A 26,191-nucleotide genomic window follows, 5' to 3' on the forward strand; every position below is an offset into this window, starting at 1 on the left:
GGATTCACATCCCTCTTAGGTATGTCATCCCTTTCAGGCTTATCATGTTCTTGTCTACAGAAAACAGTTACGACTGTTTTGAGGCCCAGTTTCTGAAATTCAGAAAAGTTAAAAAAAAGATTTAAAAAGCAGAACACATTTGTCAGAGTCTGACATCTTGACAATTTGTTTCAAGGTTTTTTCTTTCCTATGCATTTTTGAAAAATATTTCTAAAATGTGTCTTTTTAGTGTTTTCTGTTATACTTTTAACAGACAGAATATGTGATGAAAAATGCAGAAGAAAGCAGGAAGTAAAATGTAAAATGTCCCTTCCCTTTTGCTCTGATATTAATCTTTTAAAAAATGCTGAGCAATGGTTTCAAACTTGATATTTTGGATTAGATCCTATGGTCTTAATATTTTGTCAAAAGGTTTTCTATTTCTACATACTTTCTACACAATCACTATTTCTAGTAATTGTGATTAGAATTGACATTTCAGTTCTCAAAATAAAGAATGTGTTTGGTCATAAATTAATAACTAGAACTATTTTGAAGAAAAGATAATCATTCAATTAAAAAAGCCCTATCTTTACTAAGCAATAGTACAGGCGATTCCATCATTATTTTTGTAGCAATTTTTTTTTAAAAAAAAAACAGCTTGTGACAAATTGAAATAGTTATTTTAAAAATGTTTTGCTCATGAATGTGTGGTGAAGGAAAAACTCCAGCCTTCTTGTGAGTACACCAGAGTAGTAGAGTAGTAGAATATGAGTATCTGTATTCCTTATAGAGACGTATGGTCTAGTGGTTAAGATACCAGGCTAGAAAGTGGGAGACCTTGAGTTCAAGTCCTGAAAGTCAGCTAGTGACTATGGGCCAATCACACTCTCTCAGCCCATCCCATCTCACAGGGTGGTTTTTATGGGAAAAATTAGAGGAGAAAGATGTGTTGTGAGTGCCTCCACATGTGTACTGGACCCGTGTCCCTCCTGGCTGGTCGCGAACAGCAGGGAGGTGACACGGGGCTGGATCCAGGCGATAGTGACCGCGTCTCTCCGGGAAGGGTCCTTTCCCCCGCTTTAAAGAAGGCGGTGGTGAGACCCCTACTGAAGAGACCGTCCTTGGATCCAGCCGTTTTAAATAACTACCGTCCAGTCTCCAACCTCCCCTTTGTTGGGAAGGTTGTTGAGAAAGTGGTGGCCTCTCGGCTCCGGCGGTCCTTGGAAGAAACCGATTATCTAGACGCCTAGATAACCAGGTTTCAGGCCTGGCTACAGCATGGAAACTGCTTTGGTCGCACTGGCCGATGATCTCTGGAGAGCCAGAGACGGGGGCGGGTCTCCGTTCTGGTGCTCCTGGACCTCTCAGCGGCCTTCGATACCATTGACCATGGTATCCTGCTGCGGCAGTTGCGAGAGGTGGCGGTGGGAGGCACCGTTTTTTGGTGGTTCTCCTCCTACCTCTCGGACAGGTTGCAGTCGGTGTTGGTTGGAGGACAATGGTCGACCCCTAGGCCCCTTAATTATGGGGTGCCACAGGGGTTGGTCCTGTCCCCCCTCCTGTTTAACATTTACATGAAGCCGCTGGGAGAGATCATCCGACGGCACGGGATAAAGTACCACCAGTATGCAGACGATACTCAATTGTATTTGTCCGCCCTGTGCCAGCTCAGTGAAGCGGTTGACGTGATGTGTCAGTGCCTGGAGGATGTGAGGGTCTGGATGGGGGTGAACAGGCTGGCTCTCAATCCTGACAAGACCGAGTGGCTTGTGTTTTTTCCTCCCACAAATTGGCTAGGTATTCTATCTGTCAGGCTGGGGGGGTGAAATTATACGTCCCTCAGACAGGGTTCGCACTTTGGGAGTCCTCCTGGACCCACAGCTGACCTTAGATCACCATTTGTCGGCTGTGACCAGGGGGGCATTTGCCCAGGTTCGCCTGGTGCACCAATTGCGTCCCTACCTGAACCGGGAGGATCTTACAACAGTCACTCATGCCCTTGTGACTTCAAGACTGGACTACTGCAATGCACTTTACATGGGGCAGCCCTTGAAGAGTGTTCAGCTGGTCCAGAATGCAGCTGTGCGAGCGATTGTGGGTGCGCCTCGGTACACCCACATTACACCTATCCTCCGCGAGCTGCACTGGCTACCTATTGGTCTCCGGATACGCTTCAAGGTGCTAGTCGTCACTTATAAAGCCCTACATGGTATTGGACCTGGGTACTTGAGAGACCGCCTCCTGCCAATTACCTCCCATAGACCCATTAGGTCCCACAGATTAGGCCTCCTCCCAATTCTATCTTCCGGCCAATGCCGGCTGTCGACCACCCAGAGGAGGGCCTTCTCTGTGGCTGCTCCGGCCCTTTGGAACGAGCTCCCCGTGGAGATTTGGACGCTCGCCACCCTTCAGGCCTTCCGGACAGCCGTTAAGACCTGGCTGTCCCAGCAAGCCTGGGGTTGAGTTCCCCCCCTACTCAAATTTGCTGTGCTTGCTGTGTTTTTTAAATCATTTGTATCATTGTCCTGTTTTTGTCTTACTTTTCTGTATTTGTTCCCCTTCCCTTGGCTTTTGTTCAGCTGCCCTGAGTCCCTTCAGGGAATAGGGCGGCTTACAAATCGAATAAATTCCAATTCCAATTCCAACTCAATCTAAAACCTGGGCAATTACCTTGTCCTTAGCCGATTACCCGGCAATGTCCGCAGGTGACTGGAAGCTCTAGGTCATCAATCAGGAGGACTGATGATGCTGGGGCAGGGTCTTCGAGCACCTCAGGAAGAGGGCAACAACTTAATGCATCGGCATGGGCGATTTGCTTCCCTGGGCGGTGCAGCAAGATGTAATCATAGGCTGCCAAGAAGACTGTCCAGCGGGTCATTCATGGGGACATCACTTGTGGTGATTGTTTGTCACCGGCCAACAGGCCCAGCAATGGTTTGTGGTCCATAACGATGTTGAACTGGTGGCTGTAGAGGTAATGGTGAAAATGTTTCACCCCGGCCACAATTGCCAACGCCTCTTTGTCTAGTTGTCCATAGTTTCTTTCGGCGGCCAACAGAGTTCTGGAGAAGAAGGCAACTGGCACTTTGGTGCCATTGGGTAGTTGATGACACAGTACTGCGCCCATCCCATAGGGAAAGGCATCGCAGTCAAGTAATAATGGCAATTTTTCATTGTATTGTGAGAGGATTGCATTGGAAGTTAGCAGTTGTTGAACGACTTTGAAAGCCGTAGCCTGTCTTTTGCCCCACTTCCAGGTGGCTGACTTGTCAAGGAGATGATGGAATAGAGCATAAAAATTAAGAAGCCCAAGGAAGGCTTGGAGTTCAGTTTTGATAGTAGGAGCAGGAGCCTCCAAAATTGCTTTGGTCTTTGCAGCCGTGGGATGTAGACCTGCCGTGTCGACGAGGTACCCCAGGAACTCAACCTGGGACACTGCAATTTGGCACTTTTTGCATGTTACCTTCAGGCTGGCTTGATTGAAATGTTGGAGCACTGTGCGCAGTCTGGATATAAGCTCGGAAAGGCTGGTTGCGGAAATGAGGACGTCGTCGAAATAAGGGACAACGCCCTTGAGTCCATGAAGCAGCCACTCCTTTAACTTTGAAACATTAACTTTGAAATAAGCTGGGGGCAATGCTTACCCCAAACTGCAACCGCCGACATTTGAACGCCCCACGATGTGTGATGATGGTCTGGGCTTCCGCTGCTGGTGCCTTTGGACAAGGTGTGCAGCAGGTGGTGAACGACTGGCACTGGATAGGCATTGGGTGGCAAGGCGCAGTTCAAAGAACATTTATAGTCAGTGCAGATCCTTACGCTGCCATCCGGCTTAACTGGTACCACGATAGGGGTCTCCCACCTTGTATGGTCCACTGGCTCAAGGACCCCTTGGGTGATGAGTCTATCTAGTTCTGCGTCGACTTTGGGCTTGAGTGCGAAGGGCAGTCTGTGCGACTTCAGGTGGACCGGTGGAACCTTTGGATCAATATTGAAAGAGAGAGGAATGCCTTTGTAGGTGCCCAGCTGGCTGTCAAAAATGGCAGGAAACTCTTTGACTAAGATGTCCAGTTCGGCTGATTGCACGCAATTGATGCCATTTATCAATCAAGTCCAAGGAGGATGGGCAAGGCTCCTTTGACCACAATCAAGGGCAATTGACCATTGAAACCATTGAACTGTACTTGTACAGTTCTTGTGCCAATTATGGGAATAATATTCCCTTGATAGTCCCTTAAATTCAGGTTGCAACGTTGTAAATGCCGCTTGGACAGCTTTGGCAAAACGCGCTTAATGGTGTTCCAGGAACAATAGAGATTGCAGAGCCTGTGTCTACTTCCATCACGCAGGGCACCTCCTCTATTTGGACTGTCAGGTTGATTTTCTTCATCAGGGAATTGCAAGTCTGGAACGCTTGCACTTCAGACTTGGTCGGGTTGCAAAAAATGGCATGACAGTCATCGTCTACTTTTGCATCTTTCACTGAGGTTCTTTTGCGGCTGGGCAGCTTGATTGATGGAGCATTGAGAGGTTGAGAGGCGCAACAAACTTTGGTTATGTGCCCTTTTCACCCACAGCGCTGGCAAATACCCTGCCTGAATTTACATTCAGCTCTGGAATGGTTGCCACCACAACCCAGGCAGGCTGATTTGCCAGTGCTCCGGCCGCCAGGCCAGCTCTTTTTCTTCCTCGCTTCATTAAGGCAGTTAACATCCTCCTTTTCCTCAGGCTCCGAATCTGTAGTCGTGTCGCCTTGATGGACAGTTGCTGTGGGTAGTGCAGCAGCTCTTGTTTATGACCCCCACAGCAAAGCCTAGATTGCAGCAAGAGATTGATTAGACAGTTCTGCTGAGCACGCTTCAGCCAGCATGGTTTCAAAAGTGACATCAGTTTTGGCTAACAGCCTGCGCTGTAATTTTAAATCACGCAACCCACATACCAAGTGATCCAGCAGGATGTCTTCTAGTTCTTTGAAATCGCAAAGTAGTGCCGCTGCTCTCAACACCACGATATATTGGTTCACAGACTCTCCTTCAGCTTGGCCCCTGTGGTGAAACGCGTGTCGGTGGGCAATTTTGGATGGTGCCAGTGTGTAGTGATTCTTAAGCTTCGCCATTAACTGCTCCCAAGGCACTGATTTAATGGCCAGCAGGGCTGTGATGGCTCTTGCAGTTTTGAATACTTCTGGTCCGCAAACAGACAGGGAATAAGCACATTTTTGTTCATCTGTCAAATCCGTGAAGTTGTGCGCCACTAAGAAAAACTCAAAATGCATAAATTACGTTTCCCCAGACACAGTGGGGTTAAAGATTATAATCCACCCCCACCCGAATGATGAATGTTGTTTCTATTTTTAATTATGTATTGTCTTTATACGTCATTGTGTGTATTCCCCTTCCCCATAAGTTGAAAGCCGCCCTGAGTCCCCTCAGGGAAAAGGGCGGCCTATAAATAAACTAATCTAATCTAATCTAATTATATATTGCAATTATACATTTTTGTAGTTTAAACTATAAATTGCGCAAAATTATGTTTTTGTCGAAGTGACACACAACGCGAGTTATGCTCGATTTTTTGCCGATTTTTGACACACCACACCAAAAAGGTTGCCCATCACTGGCATAGTACAAAAACATTTTTTTTTCATTTGGGAACGCTCTTTAACTGATTGATGAGAATGTCATTGATCAAGTGCTGTGCCAGCAGGAACAAAGTTGGGTGCTGTAGATTGTCAGCGATTTCCTTCTCCAGCACATGAATAAATACACCTGGAAACATCTACCTACCTACCTACTCTCTCTCTTTCCCTACCTATCTACTGTATTTCTCTCTCTCTTTCTATTTCTCTCTCTCTATCCACCTATCCACCTACCTACCTACCTACCTACCTACCCTCACTCTCTCTCCCTACCTACCTACTGTATTTCTTTATCTCTCTCTATCTCTCTATTTCTCTCTCTCTCTATCCCTTTATCTCCCTCCCTCCCTACCTACCAGTGGTGGGATTCAAATAATTTAACAACCGGTTCTCTGTCCTAATGACCAGGTAGGTAAGCGGGGCTTAGTGGTCATGTGACCATGTGGGCATGGCCAACTCAACATTACTCAGGTAGATGGGCACTTTGCCTTAGCTGTTACAATGTAATAAGGGTTAACCGGAGAGGCAGTTTCTGTAAGCAGGGCAATAAAGATCAGGCTAGAAACAACACCAGAATGTTTCCTTCCTGCCTTCCTTACAAGATTAGCCCTGTAAAGCGGAAAAAAACCAAAAGAAGGTTTCTTCCAACAACTGGTTCTCTGAACTTCTTAGAAAGCTAAGAACCAGTTCTCCCAAATAGGTGAGAACTGGCTGAATCCCACCACTGCTACCTACCCTCTCTCTCTCCCTACCTACCTACTGTATTTCTCCCTCCCTCTCTCTATCTACCTACATACTCTCTCTCCCTACCTACCTACTGTATTTCTCTCTCTCTCTTTCTATTTCTCTCTCTCTATTCCTCTACCTACTTACCTACACGTTCTCTCTCTCTCCCTCCCTACCTACTGTATTTCTCCCTCCCTCTCTCTATTCCTCTATCTACCTACCTACCTACTCTCTCTCTCCCTAGCTATCTACTGTATTTCTCTCTCTTTCTTTCTATTTCTCTCTCTCTATCCCTCTACCTACCTACCTACACACTCTCTCTTCCTATCTACCTACTGTATTTCTCGCTCTCTATTTCTCTCTCTCTCTCTCTCTCCCCCTCCCTTTATCTACTTACCTACCTACCTACCTACCTACCTACCTACCTACCTATTTTTTTCTCTCTCTCCCTACTTACCTACTGTATTTCTCTCTCTTTCTCTCCCTTTCTCTCCCTCTATCTACCTACCTACTTTTTTAAAAAAATTGCCTTGGTTCGTCTTATACTCCGGTGTGTCTTATACTCCGAAAAATATGGTATGTCCTAAAATCCAGGCTTATTCTCAGTTGGTCCAGCAAAAAGACTAGCCACAATTGAGAATGTGAATGGAAATGTGAGGTCCCCACCACTGAGATTCTGCCAAGCTTCTGTTGGGGTTGGAGTTATCTACAAAGTACCTGGCAAACACAATGAGATAAAGCTTCACATATTCCTTAGCAGACTGAATTTTGAATTCCCCACATATTTTTTTTCCTGGGAATTGAAGGCGTTAGCAGGATTTAAATCAGTAAGATATATAATATAAAATTAATCAATGAAATTTCATAAGATTATTCCACTGAGAGCCCTATCCTTAGCATTTCACCAGTTCTGGTACAGAAAAGGCTATCAATTTTTTATTCAAAATGCTACATTATTTCCATTTTTGCAGCTTTATTTCAACACACATTTCCAAGCTAAGCTTTATCAGGGAGGTTCCTCACTTACAATTAATTACTAATATTTTAATTTATATTCTATCCTATGCCCTTCTCATTAATTTTACTTCAAATGCACACATATCAAATATTTTTCTATTCTAATTTTCAGTAAAGTGAAAATTTTGCACGAAAGTGTAAACTTTCATGACATTATTCCATGTTAGTAAATGGCCAGAAAAGGTTCACATGCTGGCTGGTAATTAAATTATATTTATTTTGAAGGCGACTGTAGTTTTGAGTTTTCTGATTTCTCATTGCCCCTGGAAATGGAAATAATTTGATTTTGAGCTTCTCTTCCCAATTCGTACAAAAAATTCTGCAATTGTACTTTAAGATAATCAAACCAAAGTAACATTAACCAGCTTCTGTAGTTCAAAACAATTAAACAGAACAGAACATTTCTTGCATATTGTTTGAAAATATGGTTAATTAAATAATACAGCAAAAAGAAGTTATTAGGAATCTAAACTGATAAATTGGTGAAATGATATGTCATGGTATATTTTTAGTCTTTGCAAAATACATTTAAAAATATGCATAGAATTATTTGGTCCTTCTGTTGTAAGTACTTATAAAACGTATATTTCCATTCATTTTATAGCAATGTTACAAGTAAAGAAACTTGACAAACAAATGAACTGAATTAACTATCTGGCAAAATAATTCACTTTTTACCTTAGTTGGCTTCTTCTGGACCACTTGCTGTGGCTGCAAAACAATTAAAAAAAACCCGAGGTCATATATATGTGTATATTAAAATATCATTTAGACAATTTACATGAGTAAAATATGCTATATTTTCTAATGTAATATACATAGAAAAATGCTATTTTAGCATAATATGCAAGATGACTTATTTATCTTTGCTTACAACTTACACGTTGATGCATTTACAGTGCTGAGGTTTACATTTACAGTAAAATAAATAGAATGTCAGGCAATTTGCATATTCTAAACCTGGGATGGCGAACCTATGGCACGTGTGCCACAGGTGGCACGCAGAGCCATTTGTAAGGGCATGCGAGGCATTGCCCTGTCAGATGGCCAGCCGAGTTCAGCCTTTTTAAAAGCGATTTTTCTCCCTCCCCAGGCTTCGGAGGCTTTATATGAGCCTGGGGAGGGTGAGAAGAGCCTCCCTGCCACCCAAGGCCCTCTGGAGGCTTCAGGAGCTTCCCTGAAGCCTCCGGAGCACAAAAAACCCCGGCCCTATGGGCAAACTGGAAATTCGGGAACAGACTTCCTCCGGAGGCTTCAGGGACCTTCAGAGGACTAAAAACGACCCTACGAGCAAACTGGAAGTGACAGGAAGGGAAGGTCCCTAAAGTCTCTGGAGGGCCTCCGGGGGAGGCAGGGGGCTGTTTTTGCCCTCCTCAGGCTCCAATAAAGCCTCTGGAGCCTGGGGAGGGCAAAAAAAAGCATGCAAAAAATGGGGGGTCACGCCTCTCATGTGCACATGTGCACTGGGAGGGTTGTACATTGCATTATGGGTGCAGCACACCTGCGCATGACCCCCCTGCACTCCCCCTCTTATGGCACGCAAGCCAAAAAAGGTTCGCCATGGCTGTTCTAAACCATATGTCTAATTTAGCTGCAAACATTCCATACACACACACACACACACACCAGATATGCCATACTTAACAGCAGACTGAAATGGTTTTATTATTTGTCGAATTTTGAAATATACAGTAGTCTGAAAAGATAGTATCACAGGGTGATCTGTGAGAAGTTAATTGGAGACTCAAAATCTGAAATTGCTTTTGGTTTTGATCAAGTGTCAGAAAAATATGTAAATCGTTATTTAAGCTCAGGCTCTCACTGAGTAACTGTGTACCCTGTCCCAGTTGAATACTCTCTGGCTGGCTGGGAATTCTGAGACAGCAGTAATAATATCCAAGACACCAGGTTGGTAAGTGTAATGATATATAATATACTAGTAGCTGGATACACCTGCTTCACGATGAAACTATGTGATGAAGCTATGCAGGAGAAATTTGGTTCACAATCCATTGTCTCAATGGTGGTCGGTGATTGAAACACATAAGGGAATACCGCTACCTTCGGTGCTTAACGCTAGCTTGACTTCCCTCGCTGATCGGAAGGAGCCCTGGTTGCCTGCCTGCTTTGGAGAGAGACTATTAAAGGACTATTAAAGGACTATAAAGAGACTATTAAAGGACTATTAAAGGACTATTGGAGAACTATTGTGGCTGAAGGAGGTGGGTGATTTGAATCTGCGCTGGATGAGACGAGGCAGCTGGCTTATGCCCCAGCTGCCGTAGTCTCCTTAGGTGCCCCTCCTCCTCTACTCTATCTCAGCGGAGCGCATTGCTGGTCGCTCCTGGTGTGTTTTGTCATCTACGCCCCTATCTCCTTTGACGTCTGACTCTGCTGGCTGGCTTCATAGAGGGTCCTGCGGTTTGTCATGGGGCAACATAAGACCTGGCAGTTGGCCTTGTGGCCATTGACCTGGCCCCTTAGGATACCCTCTAGGCCTTCTCTATACTGCGGCCTTTCCCTTCTTCTCTGGTCCTCGGTTTGCTCCTACTCAGACGGGGCTCTTTTAACTGGCTTTCTACTCATGCCTGTTCGACACTGGATACTGGTCATTGGACTTAAGGCATTCCATCATAGCCCTCCTGGAACTTTCTGGACCTCTCTTTTGCCATATCACTTATATCATCTCCCGCGCAAGGAAGAAAATTACTTCCCCTTTATATCTTCGTGAAACCCTCCTGACTGGACTCTTGGCGAACCCACCCACAAACTCTATTTGAATCCGCACTGTTTTTAACAACTGCGCAATTTTCCCTTTTGGTATGGTGAGTGCATGTGGTATGTATGTGTTTGATTGAATGATCCCACAGTTTTAATTTAATGAATTTTTGCTTAGCCATTTTATTGTATTGCTGTATTTAATTAGTGGGGTATGCATGCGTATGGATGGGGGGACTGAGAATGCGGCCCGGTGCCCACACCACTGAGTGCACAAGCAGAAGTGGATGGGGGGCCAGATTCATCTCTCATCCCAGAATGTGTGGCATGACTGGCCTGCCGGGGAAAACGGAGGCCATCGGAGGGGAAGTGGGGTCTACGGGTGCGGGGATGGGCCGGTGCATCCCGGTCATAGTTGGGAGAGGCAGGTTTGACGGGAGTTATAGGGCTAGCCATTACTGGGGAAGGAGGGTTCGCTACGTCATAGCGATCCCCCCTTCCAGCCCTGTTAGCTCCACTCCAGGACCAGATGGCGAGATTTGTCAGGGCCCTGGTCTCAGGCTGCTGTTGCTAAATGCCAGGTCTGTGGTTCACAAAGCTCCCCTCATCCGGGACCTAATATTAGACGAGGGGGCATGTATTACTGAGACCTGGCTGGGCCATGAGGGAGGAGTCCCCTCACTGAAATGTGCCCAGAAGTGTTTCAGGTGTTACATCAGCCGTGACACTAGGGAAGGGGTGGGGGAGTGGCAGTCATCATCCAAGAGTCCCTAGTTCCTCGTAGGATCCCTGCTCCGGAGACTGTCGGGTGTGAGTCCCTTCTGGTGAAGTTGGACCTTGGAGGTCAAATGGGTTTGTTGCTAACATACCTACCTCCCAACAGCATTGCAACAGCCCTGCCTGTGCTCCTCGAGTCAGTAGCTGAGCTGGAGGTTGAGTTCCCCAGGCTTGTAGTGCTGGGGGATTTCAACCTGCCGTTGCTCGGTGAACGGTCTGATGGACCACAGGAGTTCATGGCTTCCATGACAGCCATGGACTTGACCCAGGTAATTCAGGGTCCAACTCATACAGCAGGGCACACGCTCGACCTCGTGTTTCTCTCGGAGCAGTGGAGACGTGATCTAGATTTGAAGGGCATTAAGACCTTGCCCTTGTCATGGTCAGATCACTTCCTACTGAGGCTCGACTTTTGGAAACCAATCCCCCCCACTGTAGGGAGGGGGAACCGATTAGGTGGTTCTGCCCCAGGCGCCTGATAGACCCTATGGGATTTCAGACGGCACTTGGTGAGATACCTGACTCTCTGGCCCACAGTCTGGCAGAGTCCTGGTCGCTGCTTGGAATATAGCGGCGGCAGAGGCTCTAAACCGGATTGCGCCTTTACGGCCTCTCCGTGGCAGTGGATCCAGGAGGGCTCCTTGGTTCACTGAGGAACTCCGGGAGATGAAACGCCAAAAGAGATGCCTAGAGCGACGCTGGAGGGCTAGTAACTCCGAATCCAACCGAACACAATTAAGAGCCTTTATTAGGACTTATCTAGTGGCGATACGGGCGGCAAAACGTGCGCATTTTCCCGCTCTTATTGCATCCGCAGAATCTTGCCCAGCCGCCCTGTTTAGGAGGAGCCCGCTCCCTTTTGAAAGGGAGGGATGCGGACGAACCCTTACAGGGTAGAGCTGAGGAATTTGTTCAGTTTCTGTCGGATAAAATCGCTTGGATCCGGACGGACCTGGACTCCACTTGGACGGTACCAGCCGAGGTGCTGGGGGAAGGTCCTGATCGGATTTTATGGAGCGAGTTTCAACTTGTCGCTCCTGATGAAGTGGACAAGGCCATGGGAGCGGTGAGTGCCTCCACCTGTTTACTGGACCCGTGTCCCTCCTGGCTGGCCTCAACCAGCAGGGAGGTGACACGTGGCTGGCTCCAGAGGATTGTTAACACCTCTCTTCTGGAGGGATCCTTCCCGCATCCTCTAAAGCCATTTTAAACAACTATCACCCAGTCTCCAACCTCCCGTTCGTAGGGAAGGTTGTTGAGAAGGTGGTGGCCTCTCAACTCCAGTGGACCTTGGATGAAGCAGATTATCTGGATCTCTTTCAGTCGGGTTTCAGGCCTGGTTATGGCACAGAAACTACTTTGGTTGCGCTGATCGATGATCTCTGGCGGGCCAGGGATAGAGGACATTCCTCTATCCTAGTGATCCTTGACCTCTCAGTGCCCTTCGATACCATCGACCATGGTATCCTTCTGCGACGGTTATGGGAGGTGGGAGTGGGAGGCACCGTCTTAAGGTGGTTCTCCTTCTACCTCTCGGACAGGTCGCAGTCGGTGTTGGTTGGAGGACAGAGGTCGACCCCTAGGCCCCTCAAATATGGGGTGCTGCAGGGTTCGGTCCTGTCCCCCCTCCTATTTAACATCTACATGAAGCCGCTGGGTGAGATCATATGCCGGCACGGGATCAAATATCATCAATATGTGGACGATACTCAATTATATCTGTCAGCCCTGTGCCAACTCAGCGAAACAGTGGAAGTGATGTGCCAGTGCCTGGAGGCTGTCAGGGTCTGGATGGGAGCGAACAAGCTTGCACTCAATCCAGACAAGACCGAGTGGTTATTGATGTTGCCTCCCAAGGTTAGTCCAGACATTCCACCTCTTAGCCTGGGGGGTGAAATTATACACCCCTCAGAGAGGGCCTGCAATTTGGGAGTCCTCCTGGACCCACAGCTGATGTTAGAGCACCATCTGTCGGCTGTGACCAGGGGGGCTTTCGCCCAGGTTCACCTGGTGCACCAGTTGCGGCCATACCTGGACCGGGAGGCACTTTGAATAGTCACTCATGCCCTCGTCACCTCAAGACTGGATTACTGTAATACGCTCTACATGGGGCTGCCCCTGAAGAGTGTTCGAAGACTACAATTGGTCCAGAATGCAGCTGCATGAGCGATATGGGGTGTATCTAGTTACACCCATGTTACACCTATCCTCCGCGAGCTGCACTGGCTCCCCATTGGTCTCTGGACGCGCTTCAAGGTGCTAGTCGTTACTTTTAAAGCCCTACATGGTTTAGGACCTGGCTACCTGAGAGACCGCCTCCTGCTACTTACCTCCCAATGACCAACAAGATCGCACAGGTTGGGCCTCCTCCGGGTGTCGTCAACCGGACAATGCCGGCTGGTGGCCCCCCGGGGGAGGGCCTTCTCTGTTGCTGCACCGGCCCTGTGGAACGATCTACCCGTAGAGATCCGGACCCTTACCACTCTCCCGGCCTTCTGTAAAGCCGTCAAGACCTGGCTGTTCCGGCAGGCCTGGGGCTGTTGATTGATATCCAGCCCTGCTTAGATGGAATGGATGATGTGGACTTTTAATTGTATTTTTTATTCTTAAATTTTAAATGTTTCTTTTGTCTTGTTGTGAGCCGCCCAGAGTCCCAATGGGAGTGGGCGGCTTACAAATTTTATTAAACTCGAAACCTTGAGTCTGGAAGCAGTTCCATCGGTGGAAGGTGTAGACATTTTGGTGAGGTACTGACGCTTAGTATTGTAAGGAGCCCCAGACTGCTCCTGAGTGAAGGAGTGGAATGTCTTCCAGTTTGAATGTGAGGCAACTGATAACTGGAACAGAATTCTTTTCAGATGGGGAGGGGAAGTAGAATGTCTAACTGCTTAGCATCAGAGCATGTTAATATAAGGCAACTGGCAGTTGGAACAGAATTCTTTTCAGGTGTAGAATAGAACTCCTTAGCATCAGAGCATATTAATTGCAGTATAAGAAATACTAATGATCTTATGGTCATTTCAAAAAGTCCTTTCTTAGCGTGCACCTAGAATCCAAGAGGAACATATGTGCCAAATTTCAAGTTTATAGGCTTTACGGTTCTGGACATTTTGCGATAAGTGAGTGGTACTTGCCTTTTATATACATAGATAATCCCTCATCAATTCATTTTTGTTTTGTTGTTTAACTCTCACTAACTTGTTACTGATTAAGCTTAAGGCTTGAGCATCAAGCAAAATGTTCTGTATATATCAAGTTCATGAAATAGTGAAACAGATCTCTAAAGAGATACAGTGGTTACTATTTGCCATATGTGTACATTTATGCTGAGGATATCAAAATAGTGAACTATTTTCCAATACAATCTCTTAGAATATGGCCAAATCTCATAAAAGTGTGTGTTGATTTTTTTTCTATATGAATGCCTAAGTTTTTAGTGGAAAGTTTAGGATACAATGAATTACGGCATGGGAATAAGTACGAGGAATAAGCATCCACTGCCATAATAAACGGAAATGTTTGATAACTATTGTGCACTCATTTGTTCATGGCAAATTTGCTTTAGCAGTTAATATGTAACCAACGTCTATATAATCCCTCATTTTCAATTTTCACAATGGAATTTTGATCATAATGTTATCAAAGACTAAAATTTAAATTATTATGTATCAGCAGCAGCAGCTAAACAATTTCTCCTTGTCTGACAGATACCATTTTTCTTTATAAAATTAGACATATGTAATCTAAATTTAGAAACATATTTACCCCCTCCTGGGCACAATCACAAAATCTGGAAGCTTGCTGAAAATATAAAAATGAAACTGTAAAAAAAAAAGCGAACTTTCCTCAAAGTGAGCAGGAGAAAAGAATAAAAATGCAAACGGAGAAAAAAAAGGCCGAACTAATTTATAGAAGAATAACCAAACCATCTCCAATCACAATTCTATGCTTTCTAAATCATAAACAGTAATCTAGTTGGCAAAGCTTTTATCGGAGCTGTTAGGAAAAGCCCTGCATGAGTAAGATTCCTCTAAACTTTAGTCTGTATCCAATCAAAGTACAATGTTTCCTTTCGCTTTTTTTCCATGAATGGCTGCAGTATTGTGCCTCGGTTCAGTCAGCCTCCTCTTCTGCAGTCATTCATAAAAATAAAAACAAATCAAAACAAACGCCTACAAAAACTTTCTGAGCCCAGTCTGGAGCCAGTGGATGCCAGAGGCTGAGAAAACATACTGGCAGCTCCGAGCCTAAACAGCATTTAAGTAGTCAAGGATCTGCTTGGTGGTCTGTAAAGTATGAAGTGTTGTGTGGAAGGGCAGCTGGTAGAATTATGTGACACATACTAGGCAGTAAGCCAGAGCTGGCCTTATTTCAAACATTGTCTTTCCTCTCATTGAAGTGTCAGGACCTAATTCATGGAAAATTTGGTGAGTTGGCAGCTGTTTCAGAGGATTTCATTGAGTTGCAGTGTGCAGGAGTCACATGAATGCCAGGAACACTGCCAAGAAAAAGGGGATTTCTGAGCAGTAGAAATCAGTTAGCCTACAAGAATGTACATGGATTTGATGTGGTTTTGGAGTAAACATGTCGTGTACAGGTGTAATCAGCAGGAGAGATGCAAGAGGCAAATGGACTTGTATGATCAAGATTATTAGAAAAGAGCTACAGTCCTCATGTGACAGCATCTCTTAGGTCTCTCGAAGTGATCAAAGTCATGGTTTGCAAAATACTTATGGGTAGAACTAGTAAAAATTCTGGATCTGCATATGGCTCATTACTGAGATATAACTGGATTCTAAAATAAGCAGTTTGTTGGGATTTAGAAATAAAACGTATATTTTTACCAAACATGTTAGCAAGTACTCTAATTTTGTGAAGGTCAGCTTTCATCCTAGCTATTCTGCATTTTCAGGTATGAACAATAAATCATTAATGCTCAGCAATTTAAAAGGGAAAGTGAAATCAGTTCCTTGTGACAGTTCCAAATTTGGACATTCCAAAATTTAGTTTCAAAACTAGGTAAAAGTTGGAAGATGGATGAGATATAGATAGAAATGAGAAAAAAGACAAGTTATGACAAAGGACCTTTAGAGAATTGAAAAAGGGCATTTTCCAAATTGCTCATAAACATCCACTTACAACAATACTTGAAAAAAATAATATAAAGATATTTTATAACACATTTCACATACAACAGTCATTTCTTATTATTACATTTTGGAAACAGGAACTATATCTCTTGAATGCCAAGTCCATAAGACGAATGAGGAGAACATTCTCAACATGCTTTAAAACAGTTTATTCATACATGCATGCTAAGGAATAGCAAATCAAAAGCACTGGTGGATATGGTAATGTATCTCAAATAGAGGAGTTTACTCAAATCTCCTCAATAATCTGTTTTAGATTTGGATTTTAGAGTAGTATTTTTCCTAAATACTAAACAGTTACAAATTGTAAAACAGCAGTCTTTAATCATCATCTTCCCTTTTTAAATTTGTAAGCATGAATGTAATAGTATACATGCAATAGCATCCATATAATAGGGAACTTCAAAGATGAGGTCAAAAAGTAATCCACCACTTAAAATTCTCTTGCCCTAAAGACTGAATTGCTGATCTTTCTGCTGATTATTGTCATTTATCTGATGAAGTAAATCACTTGCATTTTACACCAGATTCTAATAGGAGCTACACCAAAATGAAACTGGATGTCAGAATTCCCAATTGCCAAATCATTCAGGAATGGTAGTGTTTTGTTCTGTGTAGCTGTAATTAAAACCAACTGGCGTTATTCAGAATTCCAAAAAAGTGTAGTCCAAGTAAATGTGTAGTCAGAATCTTTTTTAACTTGAGCTTGCAGTGGCTGGATATAATACCATAAGATGTATAGAAGAAGGGTAGCTAAGAAATGTGCTCCAGACATTTAGTAATTCACAATTAGTTTTATTTCTATAGATTTCATTTTGTTAAAAAAGTACTGATTTCTGGAACAAGTGGTTGCAAGTTCTGCTCAAATTCTATTTTTTTCAGTTTACTACCCAACCTACCCAATTCATAAACCATCACAAGCAAGCATAATATATTGTGAATTAAATTTTTCTATATTTTCATTCTACTTTGCATTATTTTCTAGGTTTTAATTAAGGCAAGTGATATAAAATAATTATACAACTTATCTTAGTGAGTTTATGAAATGATTTCTTCCTATCTTTATAGGACAATTCATCATAAGATGGGAAGCCATGGTGGTACAGGGGTTAGAATGCAATATTGCAGGCTGACTCTGCCCACAGCCTGGAGTTTGATCCTGATAGGGCTCAAGGTTGACTCAGCCTTTCATCCTTCCAAGGTCATTAAAATGAGGACTCAGACTGTTGGGGACAATATGCTGACTCTGTAAACCATTTAGAGAGGGCTGTAAAACACTATGAACTGGTATATAAGTCTAAGTGCTATTGCTATAATGTCTGGCACTGCACAGTGGAAATATGCCATTGTTTGGTCAATTACAATATAAATATTATAATATGTATGCAACTTTTGGGGATAATTAGCTATCTGAGAGACCGCCTCCTGCCACATACCTCCCAACGACCAACAAGATCTCACAGGTTGGGCCTCCTCCGGGTGCCATCGGCCGGACAATGCCGGCTGGCGGCCCCTCGGGGGAGGGCCTTCTCTGTAGCTGCTCCGGCCCTGTGGAACAATCTACCCGTAGAGATCCGGACCCTTTCCGCTCCCTCGGCCTTTCGAAAAGCCACCAAAACCTGGCTGTTCCGGCAGGCCTGGGGCTGCTGAACAATGTCCAGCCCCATCTAAACAGAATGGATGGTGTGTTATTTTTAAAAATTGTATCTTTTTATTCCTAATTTTTAACTTTTTATCTTGTCTCTGTAAGCCGCCCAGAGTCCTACAGGATTGGGCAGCATACAAATTTATTAAATTTCAATTTCAATTATATTATGGAAAACAATACACCCCAAAATTATTTGTAAGGATACTCTTAACAAATTCAAGTGCATTCAAGTCCAAGCAAATGTCACCTCAAGGCTGGATTGTCACCTCAAGGCTGGATTGTCACCTCAAGGCTGGATTACTGCATCGCGCTCTACATGGGGCTACTCTTGAAAAGAGTTAGGAGACTGCAACTAGTCCAGAATGCAGCCGCGCGAGCGATATTGGGTGTACTGAGGTACACCCACATTACACCTATCCTCCGCGAGCTGCACTGGCTACCTATTGGTCTCCGGATGCAATTCAAGGTGTTGGTTATTACCTTTAAAGCCCTACAATGGCTTAGGGCCAGCGTACCTGCGAGACTGCCTACTGCCACATACCTCCCAGTGGCCGGTGAGATCCCACAGGGTGGGCCTCCTTCAGATGCCGCCAGCCAGACAATGTCGGCTGGCGGCTCCCCAGAGAGCTTTCTCTGTGGCTGCTCCAACCCTTTGGAATGAGCTACCCCCAGAGATCCGGACCTTACCCACTCTCAAGGCCTTCAGAAAAGCTGTTAAAACCTGGCTATTCCGGCAGGCCTGGGGCTGTTGACCTCACTGTTGAGGTCCAGCCCCGATTAGAACGAGTGCACGTGTTGTGATTTTAAATCTGTCTTTTTTATTTTTTATTATTTCTTTTTCCTCTTCTTTTTGTAAGCCGCCTGGAGTCCTTCGGGATTGGGCGGCCTATAAATTTTATTAATAAATAAATTATTAATAAATAAATAGAAGAAAGTAACCAATTGGTATTGGAAAATAATGTCTATAAATTTTTATTTCTTTCTCATTTCAATTTATATAGTTGCCCTCCCACATACATGACCTTGGGCATCTTACCCAAAGTTAAAATAATACAGAACAATCTAAAATGAAAAAGAATACAAAAATATTACAAAACAATACAAAAATTCACCGCTGATGTAATTACATCTTTAAACAACACTAAATATAACAACTATACCAATGCTACCACATTCCCTGGGGCCCATGCTTGTTGACAGAATCATCTTTTCAGGTTCTTCGTTTTGGCCAACTTATGCCACTCTTGCATATTGTTGGAATTATGTCTTTGTTCCAGGGTTGAACAAAGATTATTCTTACTGCTTACTGCTATTCTTACTAAAACAAATCTTCCAATACAGAATTATTCTTTTCAACTGCATTCACAATGTAGTTGAACTATAGCAGCAATAGCAGTAGACTTATATACCGCTTCATAGGCCTTTCAGGCCTCTCTAAGCGGTTTACAGATAGTCAGCATATTGCCCCCAACAATCTGGGTCCTCATTTTACCCACCTCGGAAGGATGGAAGGCTGAGTCAACCCTGAGCCGGTGAGATTTGAACCGCTGACCTGCTGATCTAGCAGTAGCCTGCAGTGCTGCATTTAACCACTGCGCCACCTTGGCTCTGCGCCACCTTGGCTCTTGAACTGTCCAGCTTTCTTCCAGGAGAAACTATGTGCAAGTACAATAGTTTAGAATACATGTCTGCATATATTTTACTAATGCACTCATCACATAACTTTCTTTTGGCAAAGTAACCACCATTAAAAATGCCAAACATATTTAATGGATTAGTTTGATGTTTCAGATATATCAAAAACAGATACTTCTTGAGGATTCTTTGTTATTATTTTGTCCAGAGAGAAATGAGAATAAATAATTGAATGCTAAACACACAATTATTTGAATGCAGCAAATATTTTGGAATTGAGGAAGAATTATTTTGCAGAAAAATATGAACTTAACTTTGTTTCAGTTTTATCTTTTGGAAAAGTGGATACCCGTTAATGATTTATGACTATCTCCTTGATGTTGGTTATAGATGAGAGCTGTAGTTCATCTAGCGGGGACCAGTTTATGGAAGACTGGCTGATGGCATCATATCTTTCACAACCAAACAATTCCAGTTATATATGTAATTTCTCATTGGACTATCATAAATCTTTATTTTTTATTGGTTTGCTTGGCTGTTAATATGTTGAGTTTATTTTAAATAGATCTATTAGGTTTTAGGAGTACTTTATAGCTCCAAATATCAGTATCAAATGGTTTTATAACTTTTCATAACGTTTTCCACATTTCCTTAAGTGATGAATTAAATTGTTATTAGATGATACATGTAATTATGTTTAGTTTAATTAAATAGAAGGAGAGATCTAGCTTAGATCCTTGATTTTTGCTGTACTTTGTTCCCATTCCTGTCTTTATGAAGCTGTTGGGAGTAAAGGCCCTGCTGACATAGGATGAGATATTAGTACACTGACACCCAACTATACCCCATGTACCCTGATCACCCAGGTGATATTATCAAGTCCCCCCACAGTTTCTGTAGGCTATCTGCTTGAATGGGCTTAAGCTCACTCCTCCACACTAAACGGCTGTAGATTCTGAGACCTCCATGAAGACTTTCCATCTTTAACTTTGAAGAGGCTGGCACTCATCCAGAACTTATGGATCATGATTAAACAGCAATCATGCATGGGACGTCCAGCTTATGTGATAGTTGTGCCTATTTCTGGATTGGAATGATCTATTCATGGCTGTTCATGCTTTAGTTATGTCCCTGTAACTACTGCAATGTGTTGTACACAGGGCTGCCTATGAAGATCACTAAGAAGTTGTAACTTGTCCTTAGGTTTAGGTTTATTAGATTTATATGCCGCCCTTCTCCCAAGGACTCAGGGCGGCGTACAACATTAAAAGAAACACATAATACAAAAGTTTAAAAAAATTAAATAGAATATCCCAAACCCAATTAAAATTGACAATGACATTTTTTTTTTAAGATTTCAAATTAAAATTAACAGTAATAAATAATTTGTTTTGTTTTGTTCAGGCCAGGCTGGCTTGCTGGAAAAGCCAACTTTTTAGGGCGCGTCGGAAGGACCTGAGGTAGGGGATTATACGAAGCTCCGGGGGCAGCTCATTCCAGAGGGAAGGAGCTCCCAGAGAGAAGGCTCTCCCCCTGGGGGTCACTAGCCGACAATGTCTGGCTGATGGCACCCTGAGGAGTCCAACTCTGTGGGATCACACTGGACGATGGGAGGCTACCGGTGGCAGTAGGTGGTCTCGCAGGTACCCTGGGCCTAAGCCAAGGAGCGCTTTAAAGGTCATAATTAGTACCTTGAATCGCACCCGGAAGACAACCGGCAACCAGTGCAGGCCGCCTAAAAGGGGTGTAACATGGGAGTACCTGGGTGCCCCCATGACAACCCGAGCAGCTGCATTCTGGACCAGTTGAAGCTTCCGGGTGCTCTTCAAGGGCAGCCCCATGTAGAGAGCGTTACAGTAGTCCAGGCAAGAAAGGACGAGGGCATGAGTGACTGTGCACAGAGCATCCCAATTCAGGAAGGGGCGCAACTGATGTACCAGGCAAACCTGGTAAAAGGCCCCCCTGGTCACGGCCATCAGGTGTTCTTCTAAACTAATCTGTGTATCCAGGAGGATGCCCAGATTGAGGGCCCTCTCTGAGGGGGCTAAAATTTCTCCCCCTATCATCAAAGATGGAACAAGATGCACAAATCGGGATGACAGAAACCACAGCCACTCCGTCTTGGAGGGATTAAGCTTGAGCCTGTTCCTCCCCATCCAGATCCGCATAGCCTCCAGGCATCGGGACATCACATTGAGGGCATCGTTTGGGTGGTTTGAGGTAGAGATGAAAAGTTGGGTATCATCAGCATATTGATGATACAATACCCCAAAACCACGGATGATCTCACCCAGTGGTTTCATATATATGTTGAACAGGAGGGGTGAGAGAACCGATCCCTGGGGCACCCTGCCCTCCAGTCAACACAAACTGTGATCGATCTGACAGGTAGGAGGAGAACCACTGTAAAAAGGTGCCCTCCACTCCCAACCCATCGAGTTGTCACAGTAGGATACCATGGTTTATGGTATCGAAAGCCACCGAGAGGTCTAATAGGACCAGGACAGAGGAGCAGCCCCTGTCCCGGGCCCGCCAGAGATCATCGACCAATGCGACCAATGCTGTCTCCATGCTGTATCCGGGCCTGAAACCCGATTGAAACGGATCCAGGTAGACACCTGCATCCAGGGACTGGGGAAGCTGACGTGCTACCGCATTCTCAACAACCTTCGCTACAAAGTAAAGGTTGGAGACCGGACGATAGTTGGCTAAAGAAGCTGGATCCAGGGAAGGCTTCTTAAAGAGGGGCCTCACCACCGCCTCCTTCAAGGCGGTGGGAAAGAACCCCTCTCTCAATGAAGTGTTGGTAATCGCCTGGGGCCAGCCTTGTGTCACCTCCTGGGAAGGTGAGACTAACCAAGAGGGGCACGGGTCCAGCACACAAGTGGCAGCACTGAGTCTCCCCATAATCCTGTCCATGCCCTCGGGGGTCACAGGATCAAACTCATCCCAGATGGTCTCCACAAGATTCATCCCCGTCGACTCACCCGAATCTACCCAGTCAGAGTCCGAGCCTGTCCGGATCTGAGCAATTTTATCCTGCAAATACTAAACAAATTCTTCAGCCCTACCCTGCAATGGGTCTTTTCCAGCTCCTTGGTTAAGTAAGGAGCAGGTCACCCTAAACAGGGCGGCTGGGCAGTTATCTGCGGATGCGATAAGAGCGGGAAAATGTTGCCATTTTTCTGCTTTTATCGCCACTAAGTAGGATTTAATATGAATTCTTACTAGTGTTCGATCAGATTCGGACCGGCTGGCCCTCCAACCACTCTCTACGGGTCTTTTTTGGCGTTTCATTTCCCGGAACTCCTCGGTAAACCAGGGAGCTACCCAGGATCAACACCGGGTCAGAGGCCACAAAGGCACAACACGATCCAAAGCCCCAGTGGCCGCCCTATCCCAGGCTTCCACTAGGGCTTCGGTCGAGTTGTGAGCAAGGGATTCAGGAAAAGTCCCAAGCTCCATCAGGAACCTTTCAGGGCCCATCAGGCGTCTGGGGCAGAACCATCAAGTCGGTTCCGCCTCCCTGCGGTGAGGGGTAGCAGTATGGAAGTCAAGCCTGATGAGGAAATGATCGACCATGACAAGGGTTGGATAGAAATATCCCCTAAATCTAGATCATTCATCCACTGCCCAGAGACAAAAATCAGGTCAAGCGTGTGTCGAGCATTATGGGTGGGGTCTTGAATTAACTGAGTTAGGTCCATAGCCATCATGGAAGCCATGAACTCCCGAGCTGACTCAGATGTCTCGCCAATGGAAGGCAGATTGAAATCCCCAGGCTTATGATCCTGGGGAAATCAACCGCCAATCTGGCTAACATGTTAAGCAGCTCTGGCAGGGCCGATGAAACGTAGCAGGGAGACAGGTACGTAATAAAAAGGCCCACCTGAACTCCAAGGCCCCATTTCACAAAAAGGGACTCATACCCGCCTATCTGAGGCACAGTGACCTCCTGAGGTCTGAGATTTTCCCTAATAACCACCGCCACCGGCCCACCCCTGCCCTGAGCTCTCGGCTGGTGAAACGCCCGGAGGCTTGGTGGGCATAATTCACTAAGGGGAACACCCCCCTCTTGGCCCAATCAGGTCTTCCTAATGCACGCCAGGTCTGCTCTACCCTCTTGTATGAGGTCGTAAATGAGGGAAGCCTTATGTACCACAGACCTAGCGTTAAGCGACACCAGCCGGAGACAAGGGTCCTGTAATCCCGAGCACCCAGGGGTGTGAGAAGGGTGATGAGGGTCGGAATGCGCGATCACTCTAAAACAGCGGACCCGCATCCCCCAAACATAATTTGGCCTTTGGCCCCCACCATATCTGCCTCTCCCACAAACAGTAGAGATTGTGAACCCCCAACGGAATGGCTTAATATCTCCCCCAAAATCGCAACCATTCCCAGCACTCCCGACCCGTGCCCATTAGTTAGCTCTGGCCTGTGCCCTGGCAGACTCCCCCCCAAGGCTGTCTGAGCAATCCATATCAACCCCCCCCGCCCTCCCCTTAAAATTTGATTTAAAAACCCCTGTAAAAAACCCCTAAGAAGTCTCTTCTTGGCATGCGACCTCTCGGGATCCCAAAATCCGTCATTAAGGAAGCGTCTTGATAGGGAAGAAGGCCATCCCCAGAAAAGGGGGAGTTAGCAATATCAATAGCAATAGCAATAGCAGTTAGACTTATATACCGCTTCATAGGGCTTTCAGCCCTCTCTAAGCGGTTTACAGAGTCAGCATATTGCCCCCAACAACAATCCGGGTCCTCATTTTACCCACCTCGGAAGGATGGAAGGCTGAGTCAACCCTGAGCCGGTGAGATTTGAACAGCCGAACTGCAGTCAGCTGAAGTAGCCTGCAGTGCTGCATTTAACCACTGCGCCACCTCGGAGTTCCCGAAGGGAATAAAGTTCTGTCGCAGTATAGTATAGAGGAGAATGTGGCATCAACCAAATGGGATGACATCATGGGGAGATGGAACGAGGAGATGACATGTCCACCGGGGGGGGGGGAGAGCCAACAGTGTTCGGGGGGGGGGTAGCGGGAAGTTGCTGCTGGGCACACCCACACTGGCTTTAGAGACCCCAGGCTGGGCATCCCAATGACCACACCCACGTCAGCTGTGTTCAAGGGGGGTAGCGGGAAGCTGGTGCTGAGCCCATCCATGTCGGCTGCTGAGATCCCAAGCCGGGCATCCCGCCGCCACCGCTGACCGCACCCACATCGGCAGCCGCTGACGATCTTCATTCTCTCACTGCCAGCCACCCCCTTTCACTCACGATGTTCCAGCTACGAAGCAGTAAATCACAGCTCAAGGGTATCCCCGAGGTCCCAGGAAGTTCTCATAGCTAGACCTGGAACCAACGATGGAATAGGGTACCCCTGCAAGCCCCCAAGAAGGACAATCATCTCCCTGAAGCTCTCCTCAAACACGACAGGACACCATCTTGGGCACCCTTTTTTTTCAGTAAGGTCAAAGAATTTGAAAGAATACAATGAATTTTGTAAATAAAAATGGTGACAGTTCACATACGGGCGGCGAAATGTTCGCATTTTGCCGCTCTTATTGCATCCACTAAATCGCGCCCAGCCGCCTTGTTTAGAATAACCTGCTCCCTCTTGAAAGGGAGGGACGTGTATGACCCTTTACAAGGTAGAGCTGAGGAATTTGTTCAGTTTCTAACGGATAAAGTCGCTCGGATTCGGACGATCTGGACTCCAATTGCACGGTACCAGCCGAGGTACCGGGGGAAGGTCTTGAGTGGAGCTTATGGAGCGAGTTTCAACTTGTTGCTCCTGAGGAAGTGGACAAGGCCATGGGAGCGGCGAGTGCCTCCACTTGTATACTGGACCCGTGCCCCTCCTGGCTGGTCTCGACCAGCAGGGAGATGACACGTGGCTGGATCCAGACGATAGTTAACACCTCTCTCCGGGAGGAATCCTTTCCGCTCCTCTTAAAGGATGCGGTGGTGAGACCCCTCCTGAAGAAACCTTCTCTGGATCCAGCCATCTTGAGTAACTATCGTCCAGTCTCCAACCTCCCCTTTGTAGGGAAGGTTGTTGAGAAAGTGGTGGCCTTTCAACTCCGGTGGTCCTTGGATGAAACTGATTATCTGGATTCCTTTCAGTCTGGATTCAGGCCTGGCTACAGCACAGAAACCGCTTTGGTCGCACTGATCGATGATCTCTGGAGAGCCAGGGATAGGGATCACTCCTCTATCCTAGTGCTCCTTGACCTCTCAGCGGCCTTCGATACCATCGACCATGGTATCCTTCTGCAACGGTTGCGGGAGGTGGGGGTGGGAGGCACTGTTCTTCAGTGGTTCTCCTCCTACCTCTCGGACAGGTCACAGTCGGTGTTGGTCGGAGGACCCTTAGGCCCCTCAACTATGGGGTGCTGCAGGGTTCGGTCCTGTCCCCCCTCCTATTTAACATCTACATGAAGCCGCTGGGTGAGATCATACGCCGGCACGGGATTAAATATCACCAATATGCAGACGATACACAGTTGTATCTGTCCGCCCCGTGCCAACTCAGTGAAGCAGTAGAAGTGATGTGCCAGGGCCTGGAAGCTGTTAGGATCTGAATGGGAACGAACAAGCTTGCACTCAATCCCGACAAGACTGAGTGGCTATTGATGCTTCCTCCCAAAGATGGTCCAATTATTCCATCTCTTAGCCTGGGGGGTGAAATTATACGCCCCTCAGAGAGGGTTCGCAATTTGGGAGTCCTCCTGGACCTGCAGCTGACTTTAGAACATCATCTGTCAGCTGTGACCAGGGGGACCTTTGCCCAGGTTCGCCTGGTGCACCAATTGCGACCCTACCTGAACCGGGACGCCCTTCGGATAGTCACTCACACCCTCGTGACCTCAAGACTGGACTACTGTAACGCGCTCTACATGGGGC

The 26,191-nt window shown here is 45.8% G+C and overlaps 1 protein-coding gene across 1 annotated transcript in view; it reads right to left on the minus strand.

The window, feature by feature from the left end:
• The window catches only part of HMGA2 (high mobility group AT-hook 2), a 164,325-nt gene that overhangs the window by 14,678 nt on the left and 123,456 nt on the right, over positions 1–26,191 (minus strand). Inside the window, exon 4 of the mRNA XM_087723481.1 lies at positions 8,042–8,074. Coding sequence (XP_087579607.1) covers positions 8,042–8,074 — 33 coding nt within the window. The remainder of the gene's footprint in view (positions 1–8,041; positions 8,075–26,191) is intronic.

Source organism: Thamnophis sirtalis, unplaced genomic scaffold (genome assembly GCF_051295495.1).
Source record: "Thamnophis sirtalis isolate CommonGarterSnake01/CBP01778 unplaced genomic scaffold, rThaSir2_p1.2 scaffold_9, whole genome shotgun sequence".
NCBI lineage: Eukaryota > Metazoa > Chordata > Lepidosauria > Squamata > Natricidae > Thamnophis > Thamnophis sirtalis.